General features: G+C 36.5%; 1 protein-coding gene across 1 annotated transcript; it reads left to right on the plus strand.

The window, feature by feature from the left end:
* Positions 1–12,847: 12,847 nt before the first annotated feature.
* LOC127121664 (uncharacterized mitochondrial protein AtMg00240-like) lies at positions 12,848–13,282 on the plus strand. Its single transcript, XM_051052118.1, has one exon. It carries the CDS (start codon positions 12,848–12,850, stop codon positions 13,280–13,282), a length of 435 nt encoding a protein of 144 aa, XP_050908075.1.
* The last annotated feature ends 207 nt before the right edge of the window (positions 13,283–13,489 follow it).

The raw sequence follows: 13,489 nt of genomic DNA on the forward strand, positions 1-13,489 counted from the left end.
GTTGAAATGGTACACCATCATCATCATGATTCATTATTTCTGATCAGGTTCCTTGGGATTAGGGTTTTGACCGGTCAACCCTAATCAGTTACATTATGCCAATCAGGGATTTTCAGAGAGATGAGGTCATTATTGAGATGGGGATCATCATATGATTTTATTGAGCTTGTATAAGCTAGGGTTTCATTTTGGTGCCATTTCATCAAATGGTTGAGGCTCAAAATCATCTGTGCATGGCCAAGTCATCTATCAACCATAAAAGTCAACTGCGAGGTCAATTGTTGGATTTGGAGGTGGGAAGTGATTAGAAATACTTCATTCATGTTCAAACAAGTCTCATTTGACATTTCAAACATCAACTTTGAAGAATTTAAAGTCAGGACAAAACTTTCCAAAAATAGAAAGTGACATATAATTTGAATTTGTCAAAAATGGAAAGGTTTTCAACTCAAGATTACATCTTCAATAAAGCTTCAAATGAAATTTTGTTGAACATGAAAGTTGTAGATATTTCTCTCCCATTTCCAAAAAGTCCAAGATCATCAATTTCTCATGTGTGGTTAAGGAGATATGATCAAAACATGGCAAAGTATACTTGAAGCTTCAAATGGCCATAACTTCTCAACCAAAGCTCCAATTCAAGTGGTTCTTTTTGCTAAATTCTCCTTTTAACCTCTAGTTTCCAAAACATACATTGCATTACACCAATTGTCATCACATAATCATTTTCATTTCACTTGATTTTTGGAAGGAAAAATTAAAGTTTAAATTTGGTGCAGTATTTGAATATTCTATCATTGCCAATAGCTCCAAAATAGATTTTTGAGTGAAATTAAGTGGAAATTCGTGCACTATTCACATGCATTTTTCATGCATAAGGTGAAAATCACATTTTGGTACATACACCTCTTTTTGCTAATTCCAATTACCATTTGGCTAAACATGATTAGAAGGGTGATTAGCACAGCATATATAACAGAAACCCTAACTGTTTTTCACTAACAACAATCACAATTTTCAGATCTAGAAATTTTCTCAAACTTTTTTCTCTCAATTTTTCTGGAAATTTCTTCAAACACAAACCATTTCCATTGCTTGATCCTGGTTCCTGAAGTGTCATTGAGTGGATTTGCACGTGGAATCAAGAGATTTGGTGCAGTTTTGAAGCAGGCTCGAAGCTTGGAAGCATTAATGGCAATGTCAAATTCTGTTGGATTCAAGAGCAATTAAGCTTCGATCTATCTTCCAATCACTCATACAAGCATACTGGAGGAACATTGAAGCATCACAAGGCCTTGGATCCATCGAATTCTAGTTCTGCACTTCAAAGAGGTTCCAAATCGATTTCTTTAATTCTTAAAATGCTTATGCTATTGTTGTTGATCTTTTGATGCTGAGTAATCTGAGCTTTGAATCACAATTTTTCATGCAAAATTGAGTTAGATATGCTAGATTAAAGTTTCATGGTTGATTATTCATTTGCTCGATTCTATGAATATGTGATGATCCATGCCATTTCCATGCTTGATTCATGATCCTTGATGAAAGATCTACATGATGATATGTTTAATTGTGATTTCTGAGAAAATTGTTCTTGATGCCTTGCACTGTTCATGATGAACACGTTGAAGATCATGAAGTTCATCTCCAGGCCATGTTTTTGATCTTGCGAAATACTTTTCCTGCGTTTTGCATGTGTTTGTCTCGTTCTCAACATGTACTGGTCCACGTATCTGCTTGCATGGCGTTTTGATTCGTTCACATTCATTTGACCTTCCACCATCAGCCTTGACTTGCCATGTAGATTAATGAAACACTGAGTTTCATTTAGTTGAGCGCGCCACTATTTGAAATGTTACTTGGTTCGATCCTCAGCCGTGCCAAAATTCAAATGCTTCATGATTTTTGTTATTTCCCTCCTATTTTCATACATGCTTCACATTACATTTTTTTTATTTTTTCTCCATCTTTAAAAATTCATATATAATTGAAAATTGCTCCAAAAAATATGTGGTTTTTTGCATTGTGTTGCATTTTCTGTCTAGTTTTTTTGAACATTTTTCCATAAATTGTGCTTGGCTGGATATTTTTTGCCCTAGGGTTTGTAAACATGTATGCATTTTGTACCTTGCCTTCCCATATCATTTGTGAAATGCTGAGCTTTTATCTAATGAATCTGAAAATTTGCATGATGAAACTAGACTCATTGCTTGAAATATTGGTGTTGATTTGGTATTTTTATCATTTATCATTTCTGTTTTATGATCATGTGAAGTTGGTGTGACAATTTGTGTCACACCTTTTGATGTTCAACTTATGTGATGAATTTGCCATGCCTAATGATCTCCAATTGTCTTGATTTTTTGTGTGATGCTTGATATGGATGTTGTGATTGTACATGAGTTTTCTTGGAATTTTTTGAATCATTTCTGATTTAAGTGAGATTTTTCATTCTGGTTGGTCACATTTGAGCTTTAAAATTGCCTTGAACTTCAATTGATCATGAAATGCTTTTGGTTAATGATATTGATGTGAGACCTTTTGGATTGTTTCAAGATGTGTTTTAAGTTGATTCATGTTAATTTTCAGCTCCTGTTTCAAATTTTTTCTCCATCTTTGACCCTAGGCTTTGACCTAGTGGTTTGGACTCACTGTTTGGATTGTGGATTTCAGGTTAAGAAGCACATTACCATGATGGAGTTGTTCACTCATTTGGATTGATTAGTTGATGGATATTGGCTAACTTTATGTTGTTTTGTAGGTTGATGCCAAGTTATTTGTGTTGTGCCTATTGGCTTATGGCTTGCACATTGTTGCCTCATGCCTTATCTGTCTGATTGTGTGATTGACTGTTGTTTGGTTGTCTGAACTTTGAACTGATTTATTTGATGTTTCCACAGGTACATTAGTTGCTTTAAGTTCATTTGAACTTTGCTTTTGCTTGGTTGCTTAACCACTTAGGTATAACCTCTCTTCTTCATGTAGTCTGGAAGACCTGTCCTGTTATGTGGGCAGGCACCTGTCTGAAGCCCTCCTTAAGAGGCAATGCTTGTGTTTGTTTATTTTTGTGCCAAGCAGGAAAAGTCCTCTTATGAGGCAATTGGCAGATAAAAGAGATGTGTAATCCATCTCCTGCTATTCAGTGTGTCATCCACTTTGCTCACACCTTGTGTTGATGCATTGTGGATATTAACCCAAGATCTTTGTTGTGTCAGTCATATGTGGAGAAGAGTTCCAACTTTCTGAACTCCCACACTTTTATTGTCTGAAGCTCTCCCAGGCCAGGGATAAGAGCTGTGAGGTCTTACCCTCACTTCCTGTTTCATCTGCTTCACCCTAACTCTCAATGTTAGGGTTAAGAGCTAACTACACCCGATTCTAGTTGGCTTGCGTTTCACAGCCTAACCTTGTATGAGCCCAATTGTGTGCATATAGTGTGTGTGCTTGCTTTGTGTGCTTGTATGTGTTTGCTGGTGCTGTTTAGGACAGCTTGCTGCCTGTGCAAGTTAGATAGAAACATCAACCTAGGACCATTGTGGATTGCATGATAACTATTAGGCTCGAGTCAGTCTCCCTTTTAGTTTGTCATTTCCCAGTCTCTGGTTAGGGGAAAGTTTCTCCCCTGTTAAGGGGAACTATGTTGCCCTGATCCTCATACCAGATGAGGTACGTAGGCAGGAGATCGTGCGAGATCTCTCCGGGCACCCTTTTTCTTTTTGTGTGTGTTTGCTTGACAGCTAGCAGGCTCGAGTACCAGACTCCCTGTTAGCTTGTATGTTCAACCTTTGTGTTTCTTTTGACGATTCAGCGTCTAGTTAACCTCTTGTTTGTTGTTTGTGTGGAGTCTGACGTAAGTCCAGCGATTGGCAGTCGGTTTCCTGTTTGCGTTTGTGTGCTTGGAGTCTGACGTAAGTCCAGCGATTGGCATTCGGTTTCCTTGTTTGTGTTTGTTGTTTGGAGTCGGACATAAGACCAGCCATTGGCAGTCTGTTTCCATTTGCGTGTTTGCTTTGACGTCTCAGCGTCTGTGCGTGTGTTTTGTTTCGGCGTGCGTTAGCCGAACTACGGTAGCTCTGATTCTCATTCTAGATGAGATACGTAGGCATAGGATGCGATATCTTATCGAGCCCGTTCCCATTCCCCCGAACTACGTTGACTCTGATGTTTGTTTCTGACAGACTACGTAGGACCAGGATGCGACATCCTGCCGAGTCCACTTCCGTCTCCTTCCACCTGTGTGCTTATTTCAGTGTGTGTGCATTCTTTGAGCAGTTTTAGCAACCTTATTCTATTCTTTTGAGCGTGGATCCCGTCGAGTACGACAGACGTGAGGGGTGCTAATACCTTCCCCTTGCGTAACCGACTCCCGTACCTTGTAATCTCCGGTCGTAAGACCATTTCCTTTCCAGGTTTACTTCGAGCGTTTCCTTTCCCTCTTTTGGGATAAATAACGCACGGTGGCGGCTCTGTCTATTTGCTTTTTTTCCCGCCGGTTGTTTTTCGCGGATGCGACACTCCATTGAAGGTATTTTTCAGAAATTTTAAACTCTTCGATTCTCTCAAATTCTTGCTCAATTCTATTGATTCTTTGGTAGTCCTACCAATGTAGGCAAGAAGATTGAGTTGCTTTGAGGTCAAATCGAAGCAACTCAGTTCATGTACCTCAAATTTCAATTTCATATATCTCTCAATATATTTGGAATTGGAGTGAATGGATGTCAGATTCAAGCTCAATGCCATTTTTTCTTCAAGATCATGCCCTTGTTTTTCTTTATGGTGATGGTTCATGGTGGACCAGTCCGGTGAGGTCCACCAGAGAAGATGACCGGAGCTCTGGCTCCGGCGATGACTTGGCTAGCATCTGAACCACATGATCCATCCCTCACGTTTTAATCTTGAGCGTTGGTGTTGATTACCACATTTGCCACGCGCTGACTAAGGTCCATGGTGGAATGCGCGCTTTGGACCGTCTGATCTGCCACCTCAATTAATGAGGGAGATCTGATGGTCCAAGTAATTTACATTTTTTGAATTTTTGTTTTAATTGCATTTTCTTCAATAATTTATATTAAATTCAATATTGATCCAAAAAATATGGGACTTTCACAAAAAAAATCAAATATTTTTCTATTTCATATTCTGAATTAAAATTATTTTTTGGATCATTATTAATATTTTTCATGAATTAATTGATTTTGCATTTGTTTTTAATTGTTTAAAAATATTTTTTAATGTCCAAAAATTATGAAAAAATTTCTCCAAGGTCCTTTGACCTTGCTTGACATATGATAAATCTCATGGCCATTTCTTTGATGTTTTGATGAGATTTTAGGAATTAGACAAAACATATTTGATTTAAATGCACTATTTTATTATTTTTAATTGAATAAATACAAATTAAATTTTGTTGACCATTTGTATTGACTTGTTTGAGTTTGCTTATTGTTGTTAGGCCTTAGTCAAGGTTGATTTGACTTTGTCAAATTAATATCATTGGATTTAGGGGATTGATGGAATATACATTCCATCTCCCAAAATGAATGAATGATATTAATTTGGTAAATGTCCTCCTTTGACCAATTTGTGATCTCATTCATCCCATTCCCACTTCATCTGATTCCTCTTCTTAATCCATTCATTTCATTTGGCCTATGACATCTCAAAATCCTAATGCTAGTTGATTTAAAGATTGACATGAGTATGGATGAGATTAGGCCACACCTTTTTGTATTTTTTTTTTGTGCGTGGTATGTTTCATGAGCATAGTCCATTATACTATGTCTCTAACATGCATTAACACCAAAATTCTATTGCCTGACCTCAAATAGTTGTGACTTCTACATAAGTCCAATTACGATTGCTTAACATAGCGCTAAATTTGTGACATAAAAGACATAAGAATTCTAGTTAGTGAGATTGTAAGTCTCCCCTCTTTCATGGTATTGTGTGGAAACTTGGTCTTCTTTCCTTCCTTTGGAAGATGTTTTGGCTCAAGGATCCATGCTTGTGATAAGTGGGTTGAGTGTTCTCCAAAGAATGTCTTGAAAAGCAAAAGCAAAGCAAAACTAACCTCTAACCTACTAACTATTAACTTTTAATTTCAAGTTTTTACTTTAATGCAATTTACTTTTAGCACTTTACTTCATTTTGCCATTGTTCATATCATTCTAATTGTTTATGTTAATGTAATTTTCACTTTGTCCATTTGGACCTTATTATGTGATATATTTTGTTTGTGTATACTTTGCTTGTTTGTGTGGTCTTTGACCATTAATGTACATAATAATAACAAAAACCCTAAAAAACTTTTTGTGTAGACTGTTGGCTTGATCTTAGACAAATAGACTTAGAATCTAGGCAACCTTCCTATGCTAATGGACTTGGCCAATGCCAACTTGTTGAAGAACCAAGTATTTGCAATTTGAACCTCATCTGATACATCTTTCAAGATCTCTCTGAGTTCATCTGCAACATGATCATTGTGAAGTTGTTATTTTGAACCTGTGACTTGTGAAATTCATCTGTTACATGGGCTATTTTGAAGAAGATCATGGAAGGGATAAGCTTGGATGAGGCCATCTTTATTTGATGCCTTGCTCTTCAAGATAATATAATTGTGCATTGTGTGTTGCTTGATTCAAAAAGTCCAAGGGAATTCTGGGTTTCTATTGACATTTTTGTCTGTTGGATTGCTACCCATTTTGTCAGATCTTTTCAACTTTAAACTTTTAAATTTTGCACATAGGGTAGTCTCTTCATCTTCTCCCCATTTATTTAATTTCAAAATCTCTCCCTCCATTTTCAAAAATCTTCTTTGTGTGAACTGTTTTTGTTCTAAACTTTGACCACATTTGCAAAAAAGGTAGAAATTTTGGCCTTATGCCATTGCATTTTCAAACTTATTTTCTTAAATCAAATTTGTAAGTAAACTTAACAATACTTGACTTAAACTTTCAAAAAGCCAAAAAAGAACTAACTCATTCAAATCATTTTAGGCCTTTATGCCTTTCAAACTTAAATTTTGTTAAAATCAATGCATCCATTTTGAAATTTGTAGCACAAACTACGAGGTTTTTATCCCTCATTTTCATGTTAGTATGTAGGCACAAGACCGAAGGTCTTGTCAAACACAAAAATATAATTAATGAATTCTTTTCTCATCCCCTCATTCTATTTGTTTGTAAACATCACTTTGTACAAAATACATATCTGCATAAAAATGGCTCCTTAGGAGTACCTAGGACACTTTGGGTGCTAACACATTCCCTCTGTGTAACCAACCCCCTTACCTGTGATCTCTGACTTTTATTAGTTTTTATTTGAAAACTTCTTACTTATTGGGTTTTGTTCGTACTTTTCCCTTTTCCCGGAAATAATAAAAGCGCGGTGGCGACTCTTGTTAATTGATCTCTAGCTTGTCAATAGCTTGATGATCATGAATTTCCCGCTACAGGTATTTTATGAGGTAACTTTCCTCATATGTCTAAGATTTAAATGACCAAGTTTCCTATGTAATAATTTAGTTTCATCAACCTTTTAAATCATGCAAGATTGATGTTGATTCTTTTCTTATGAACACCACATGTAAATGTTGTCAGATGATCTAAAACCCTTCATTAGTTGTTCCTAATGTTTGTTAAAGTCTATCATTAAGAACGATTGAAATTGACACACAAATATTAATCACGCAATTGACTAATGCTAATGAGATTAGCAATGATACCTTTAACAAGGAGTATATCGTGTATACTTGGGAGGCTAGGGTAGTCAAACTCTTATTTTCCAATTATTTTACTTTTATCTCCATCACCAAAAGTAGCATAATTGTTGGAGTAACACTTGAAATCCTTCAAGTAGTTATTTTCTCCTGTCATGTGTTTGGAGCAGCCACTATAAAATTTACTAGTCTTTCCATGAGGAAGCTTTTTAGTAAGTTTAGGCTATATAACTTATAGTTTCCTCCTTAGCTTTCCACAATTGTTGAGGGCACACTTATTTTGTAGTATTCCAAGTAGGGAAAGACTGATAGTGGTAGTACAATGTACCATACAATTTGTAGCAGAAAGGTCTTATATGACCTTGTCGACCATAATAGTGCCATACCCATAAAGCTCTTGCCTTGACATTTGAGTATTGGTTATAATGTAGAATATGATTTTAAGACTTATAGTTTGACATTATGAACTCAATCTTTTTTATAGGAGAAACAAACTTAGTTTTAGTGTTCAGTCAATCATAGTTGAATCCAACTCCTTTCATATCTCTTTCCATCTTGTCTACTCTTAAAATTTCATCAAGGGTTTCAGAGCCAGAGATTAACATGTAAAAATTTTGGTCATACCTTTAAGTTTAGAGTTAAATGATCGAATTCTTCCTTTAAGTAAGAAATTATAGTTACAAGATGCGCTTTGTCTTGAATCAGAACATCAATCTTCTCTCTCTTTTTTCCCACTGGCTTTGCATTCTTCATTCACTTGAAATACAACATCTTATAGGCTTTAGCAAGTGCATCACCATATATTCATCACTAGAGTCACCATCATTAGGCACATTAGATTTGGATCTTATGGGTGTTATGAAGGCAACCACGTTGTTCGCTTGTTCACTTTCACTTTATTCATCTGAAAAGTAATAGTGTATCCCTTGTTTTGTTTCTTAAGTAAATTGGTGCATTTGGCCTGAGTGTGCCCAAGCCTTCACATTCATGACATTGGATTCCATTGCCTTTGTTTTGTTTATCTATGTATTTTCCTTTGCACTGAGGAGTGAACCCCTTGGAATTCTGAGGAAGATTGTCTTTCACATTATTTATGAATTTATTCCTTGGTCTTCTGTCAAGTCTCCTCATGACCTTGCCAAATAATTTTGCTAGAAGGGCGGTAAATTCAATTATGTTATCATCAGTTTCACCTTCTACCTAATCCTCATCTTCTTCGACATTAGCTTTGAACGCCACACTCTTGTTCTTTTTCTCAGACTTGTCATTAAATTCCATTTCAAATGTGAAGAGATTCGATCATCTCATCAACTTTTATAGTACTCACATTTTGTGTTTCTTCAATGGCTGTGACTTTCATATCAAACCTCTTAGGAAGAGATTTTTAGAATTTTACTGGCCACCTTTTATTTTGATATTTTTTCGCCAAGGGAAAAATAGTTGTTCGCAATCTCATAAAGATGGACTTTAAATTCATCAATGGTTTCATCCTCCTTTATCTTTAGATTTTCATTTTTTTGTGAGGAGTTAAAGTATTGACATACGGTCATTAAATGTGCCTTCATGAGCAATTTGAGATACTCATAAGCTTCTTTTGGATTGGTACAAGTATTGATGATTCTAAAAATATTCTTGTCAATTGCATTGAGGGAACAAGAGTTACCAAGTGCTTCTTCATCTTTATGTTTTGACTAGTCCTTCTAAGGATTTAAGGTTTCAATGTTGACTTTAGCTATAACCTTTGGAAAAGTCCAGCCATTTATGATTTCTTTCGAAGTCTCACTATTCACAAACTTGAGAAAGGAAACCATGTGAGCTTTCCAATAATCATATTTCGTGCCATTAAGAATAGGTGGTCGATTAACATATCCTTATTATTTAGCCTTTTCCGATTTGAACAGAATGTAGAGAAACCATTGAGCTCACCCAACCAAAACAGGGTGAATGCTCTGATGCCAGTTGAAACTCAATTCTGCTGATGATAATATGTCAGACACAATGGTGGAATAATGTGTATGATAATTAGTATCTGTAACAAAAAGAATAAAAACATAATTTAAATAACACATGAATTGTTAACTCAAACTGGTGTAAAGTCACCTACGCTTGGAGGGCATTAGTCCAATGAAATGAAATTCACCCTTAATAGTCAGAAGTACAAATTAGTCTTATTTGAATTCTTCCAATTCAATGCCTCTTTTATAATATCACTCGTGAACTTCAATCCAGGTTCCCCTGAATCTAAGATACCTCCTACTTTCAGTCAAACATTGTCCCAAGTGTTTGGACAATTACAAAAGTATATGAATAATGATACAATAATATAACTCAAATACTCTATTCTCCTAAATTAGAAATATGACCTAGGATTAGAGTATTACATAACAAACTAAAACTCAATAACAATAGAACATGCCAACCTTAGTAATGCAAGGTCCGAGTCTTCACAAAGGATAACGACTTTTTAAACTGCAACAATAGTTCAACTAGGGTATTTGGTTTGAAATCAGACGAAACTCCAAAAGCACATAAAATCAATCTATATAATGTTAATTGCAAATATTGATTGAAACAAATCTTGCTAAAAAATATTCATATTAAATATTTCTTAAACCAAAATGTGCATAAACAATCAAATCTCTGATTGGACATAAAGGAAATAGATATTCAAAAGCACAATAAGTATTTCGATAATCCGTGTGCACCAAGAAAACATAGCGAGACATGATGACTCAAATAATTCAGGACATTTTGATTAACATGTTGCTTTCCACTAAAGTGTCTTAAGCACTTTGAGACATGATGTTCACAACTTGACAAAATATCTTGTTGCACATGTTGCCTTTAAAATATTGCCAATCACATGTAATAACTATCTGATTTTACTTTGGGGACTCTCCTTGGCAATTTACCTCCAAGTTAGTGTCTTCCTTCACCTTGTCACCCTCCCTCTCAGCTTGGACGTCCTTAATAGGAGAGGCAATAGATTCAACATAAAAGGATCATTCGTATTATCCACTGGCTCATTGCCATATAAAAATTTAAACATGTACATGAGACTCATGTTCAACTAATGATACAAGAAGATCATCTGCTCCTTTTCCCGCTCAAAGTAGACGTCATATGCCTTTACTAGATCCTCTTTTAGTAAGACACTTCCTCTTCAAGCTTTCTCAGAGAGCTAAGGGCTTGATCCATATACAATTATTGTCTTTATTTCGTGGCAACAAACTCCATGGCCTTGATCTCTGCCTCCTAGAGTTTCTTATTCAACGTCTTTTTATCCTTTTGCAAATCCTATATTATCTCTATTTCTTTGGCCATATCACCTTGATAACTTGCAACCTTCGTTCTCAATTTGTTTTCAGTATGTGCATGTTTTCCCATATCAACATGCTCCATCAAAAGAATCCTTAGCGAATGGTTCTACTTGATATTAGATAGCTAGAGGGATAACTTATTATAGATAACCTTATAATCGGCGAGGAGGTACTCAAGAAATGGAAGGTGAGTGCCATTGAAATTGATGCCTTCGAATTTGAGTTTGTTCCACATAGAAGACTCAGTTGGCGAGTCTCTCCTCGAGGATGATGTATGAGCGCCCGCCCCCTTTGCAACACTTGTTTGAACTACTTCAACCTTGGGGCCACAGGAGGAGTCAACCCTCAGTCTACAGGATTTATGGCTTGAGACTCAGAAGGCACCTCACCCTCAATTTTTTGCTTGACCCCCTTGATTTGTAAGCATTCGATACTACTTCGGGGATGTCTAAGCCGGAGCATTCGACTTTCCTCTTGGTCGAGCACTCCTTCATTTTGTCTAGGTCGATTTTTGAATCTTTTCTATAAAATAAAAATGGTAAAAATGAGTACATAACCACTTAGCAAAACCCAAGCAGGGAATGTTATCAATAAAGCTTACTTAGGTATTTGTCCATAGTCAGGTCATACCCCGATCCAAGATGATCATCTTACGGGAGTTCAGGACCTCAAATCAGTCCAAGAGTTGGAGCACCACAATCTCTTCGGTTGTAAGATGGTCAAAGTTGTACCACTTATTTGCCACAAAATTGGACGTACATGCCAAAGGGAAACGTGGGGCGCCACCCCCCTAATAGTGACTATGGATGAGCCATCTCGTCCCCTCACTCTTACAAACTTGTCTTTCCAACATTTGAAATGGTTGGAATGAGGTTCAAATAAATCTCTCCTAGGCAAAAGGGACAGGGTGACCCAACCTCAAGAACCTCAAGTTTGGTGCCAAAAAAGGAAAAGAACATCCATACGATAGTATGAAATCCTTGTCACCGATATATAATCTCAAACGACCTGATCAAACTCTAACGATTAGGTGTGATTTGAGAGGGGTCAACGTTGAGCACCTTTAGAACACCCGCCTCGAAAGAGGAGAAAGGGGAGGTGAACCCCAATTTCGCGAATGATGGAGAGATAGAAGTAGAAAGAATGAGTGAAAGAGTCTTTCGAAGCAACCATATTGGCCTTCTCTGCCGAGGAAGACACCTACAAGATGACTTCTTCTTCATCACCTGAGGAGGTGAAGTTAAGTTGCTGCCGAATGGAAGCTATTTGGTCCGAAGTGGTGTAGTAAGGTCCAATTTCCCTAACATCCTTGGGATTAGTGTCAGAGGTAAACATTATCTTCTTGTTTATTGAGAAAACATAAGGCAAAGGGAATCACTATCACTACCACTGCTTTGAAGAAGTCTATGTCAAACAACCCCCAGGCTTTGAAGACTTCAAGAATCCTTCACATGTCTTCAAGTTGAAGAAATCTCTTTATGGCTTAAAACAAGCACCAAGGGTGTGGTATGATCGACTTAACAACTTTCTTTGTGAAAGAGGATTTGAAAAAGGTAAAATTGACAAGACCTTGTTTATTAAGAAAATAAAAGGTAACACTTTATTGGTTCAAGTCTATGTTGACGATATCATATTCGGCTCAACAAACAAAGAAATGTATGAAGATTTTTCATTGATGATGCAAGGGGAATTCGAGATGTCCATGATGGGTAAGATGAACTATTTTCTTGGACTCCAAATTAAGCAACTAAAATATGACATCTTCATAAACCAATCAAAGTACTGCAAAAAGTTGTTGAAAAGATTCGACATGGATAGTTGCAAGGCAATGTCTACTCCAATGGGATTCGAAACTTATGTTGATCAAGATGAATCAGGTGTTTTGATTGATATCACAAAGTATCGACGTATGATTGGTTCCTTACTATATTTGACGGCAAGCCGTCCTGATATAATGTTTAATGTATGTCTTTGTGCACGGTTTCAAGCCAATCCAAAGGAATCGCATCTCACTGCTGTTAAAAGGATCATGAAGTATCTCAAAGGAACAACGAATGTCAACCTATGGTATCGAAAAGGTAGTATATGTGATTTAGTTGGATATTCTGACTCGGACTATGCAGGTTGCAAAACTGATAGAAAAAGTACAAGTGGAACATGTCACATTCTAGGAAATGCATTAGTTTCTTGGGCTGCAAGAAATAAGCTTACGTTACTCTTAGTACGGCCGAAGCGGAATACATAGCAACAGGTAGTTGTTGTGCACAAAAACTTTGGCTTAAACAACAACTTCGATCTTGGATGCATCCCTGTACGTTGTGACAACACAAGTGCGATTAACATTACTAAAAATCTGGTCACGCACTCAAGAACCAAACACATTGATATTAAGCATCATTTTCTACGTGATCATGTGCTTAAAGGTGATGTCGAAGTTTCTTTCGTTGATACT

Source organism: Lathyrus oleraceus, chromosome 2, assembly GCF_024323335.1.
Source record: "Lathyrus oleraceus cultivar Zhongwan6 chromosome 2, CAAS_Psat_ZW6_1.0, whole genome shotgun sequence".
Lineage (NCBI taxonomy): Eukaryota > Viridiplantae > Streptophyta > Magnoliopsida > Fabales > Fabaceae > Lathyrus > Lathyrus oleraceus.

Bases quoted from the DNA above. Each gene is read 5' to 3' on its own strand.
- LOC127121664 (XM_051052118.1), top strand. From the start codon at position 12,848: ATGGATAGTTGCAAGGCAATGTCTACTCCAATGGGATTCGAAACTTAT.